The 2,525-nt window shown below is 36.6% G+C and overlaps 1 protein-coding gene across 5 annotated transcripts in view; it reads right to left on the bottom strand.

Moving 5' to 3' along the window:
* The window catches only part of LOC110453782 (FERM, RhoGEF and pleckstrin domain-containing protein 1-like), a 151,657-nt gene that overhangs the window by 70,000 nt on the left and 79,132 nt on the right, over positions 1-2,525 (bottom strand). For all 5 annotated transcript variants that reach the window (XM_021502927.1, XM_021502930.1, XM_021502929.1 and 2 more), the window contains exon 4: positions 300-415. In XM_021502927.1, the coding sequence (XP_021358602.1) occupies positions 300-415 (116 nt within the window). The remainder of the gene's footprint in view (positions 1-299; positions 416-2,525) is intronic.

The following is a 2,525-nucleotide window of genomic DNA, read 5'->3' as shown; positions in this document are numbered from 1 at the left end:
TCTATGATATGAAGCCCTGTACCAGTGTCACCCCTGTCTATGAGATGAAGCCCTGTACCAGTGTCACTCCTGTCTATGAGATAAAGGCTGTACCAGTGTCACCCCTATCTATGAGATGAAGCCCTGTACCAGTGTCACCCCTGTCTATGAGATGAAGCCCTGTACCAGTGTCACCCCTGTCTATGAGATGAAGCCCTGTGCCAGTGTCACCCCTGTCTATGAGATGAAGCCCTGTGCCAGTGTCATCCCTTTGAAGGCCCTATGAGTATATCAACGGTAACTTTGGGTAGGGGTAGGACCTTGTGTACTCATCCAGCAAGCCTGGGTCGGGCGTGTAGAACTTGACACAGAACTCGAGCGGTGAGTCCGGCGATGGTAGCTGTTTAAGGATAGGCTTCTCATTGTCCAGCCAGCTCTGTAACACAAAAACAGAGGAGGTAGTGAGAAAAGACAACATAAAATCACGTTTGATAGTGCAAAAAAACAGGGAGGACACCACACAAAACAAAGAACAAAACACCTGGCAAACAGAGAACTTAATACTTAGAAAAGGGAAAACTGTGAACAAAACAGAGAAAAGATCTAGAGTGAGGATAAAAACAACAGAACGGGAAAACTGTTGAGACAAATATGGATACACCTGTGATATCTACAACTAAACAAAGAAAGCGATGTCATGGTGTGAAGGTCGCAGGTGTAATGATATGATGACCTTTGAATTACAGTTCAGTTTTATCATATCTTCTTTACTTTGACATTTCACATTGGATATTTCCTTGAAGTTATTTTTCCTTGGAAACCGACCCATTGATATATATGTGTCTTGTTCATCTTAACATTAAAATTGGGATCACATTTTCAAGTTTGCATAATAAAAGAGAGGTAACCAATCGCATTATCAATATGTATTCAGCTTTTAATTGCTATACATTTAAACTTTTATCAAAGTAATGATTTAAAACAATATGGGTTGACAAATCAATTTCATGTTCAACAATATACCCAGGTAGCATATATGAAAGTAGATAAAGATGCATTATGTATTACTATGAACCTAAGCAAGTCATAATAAACATCACAAGTCTTGTGGTAAAGAATTAAAGAAAGCAAACTTGTTTTCCATTTAAGTTTCCAGTTTCATCCAACATTATGACCCATGCGTACCACCATCAGGGCCAACAAGAGTGATGACTTTGAGTTAATAAAACTTGTTTCATAATTGTTGTAAACTAAATTCAGCTGATTAAAGCAATTTTTTATGTGTGGTAACAGTGATTTGGTAATCAAAAGTTTGAAAACCTTTTTTTCAGGGAGTGACGTTGCTAAGAGTGCATGTCACACGTACAAACCAGCACACAATCAGGTAAACATCTAACTACATCATAAATATAAAGTCTGTCATTCCAAAATTACAACTTCAGTTACTAATAGAAACTTGTTTTTGTGAACAAAAAAATATGTCTCCCCTTATTAGCTAATAGACAAACTTCAGTATAAAACATTAACAAAGGGCCACATCTCTTTACATAGTGGGGCACAAGACCCAAATTTAGAATGTGACACTCCTACTTCCCAAGATACATAAGTATAGCAAGTTTGGTCAACGTAGGTGAAATAACATGCAAGTTATGCCGTGGACAAACTAAGACATAAAAAATAAACAAAGGGCCATAACTCTATATATAGAGGGGCACAAGGCCGATATTAGTGCAAGAAATTTCGCTTGGTCAATGTAGGTGAAACAATATGGAACCTATGCTTCAGACAAACTTCGGTATTAAAAATAAACAAAGGGCCATAACTCTGTATATAGTGGGGCACGAGACCTAATTCTAGTGCACTGCACACCTTCTGTGGGTGATACAGGTATACTTCAAGTTTGATCAAGATATCTTTAACAGTTTAAAATGTGTTGGCCGGACAAGAATTTACTAACAAGAGGCCCATGAGCCTTAACGGTCACCTGATATATTTATACAGAGAGTTAATTTTGTTTTTAACATGAACAGAAATATTATTCAAAGTGACAAAAAAAAAAAAAAAAAAAAAATTATTCAATTTCTAGCATACAGATTTCAGACTAAAAATATTTGAAACTAGCACCTCTGATTCTAAATAAGGACAAGAGGCCCAATGGGCCTGCATCGCTCACCTGGTATAAAACTCACACTTGTAACCTTAAAAGTGATCTAAAATAAAGCTACAGAAAAAATATCAGTATTTATGATTAAAATTCGTTCAAAAGACCCTGTTAATTTTTTTTAAAACATTTCACCCCTGTGAATGAAAGTCGAACAAAGTCATTATGTTGAACACATTGTATAGCCTTTCATCTCAGGATGCAACTTGCAAAGTATAAACATCCTGGGACCCATGGTTATTCATAAGAGGTTGTTTAAAGATTTTAAACAAATTTGACCCCTGTGACCTTGAATATAAGTCAAAGTCATTCACTTTAACAAACATAGTAGTCCTTGATCCCAGCATATGCTACTAACTAAATATCAACATCCTGAGCCTTTTGG

Source organism: Mizuhopecten yessoensis, unplaced genomic scaffold (assembly GCF_002113885.1).
Source record: "Mizuhopecten yessoensis strain PY_sf001 unplaced genomic scaffold, ASM211388v2 scaffold7507, whole genome shotgun sequence".
In the NCBI taxonomy this organism is placed as follows: domain Eukaryota; kingdom Metazoa; phylum Mollusca; class Bivalvia; order Pectinida; family Pectinidae; genus Mizuhopecten; species Mizuhopecten yessoensis.
Note: the sequence above shows the minus strand (reverse complement) of the source record. Positions and strands in the feature narration are given on the sequence as shown.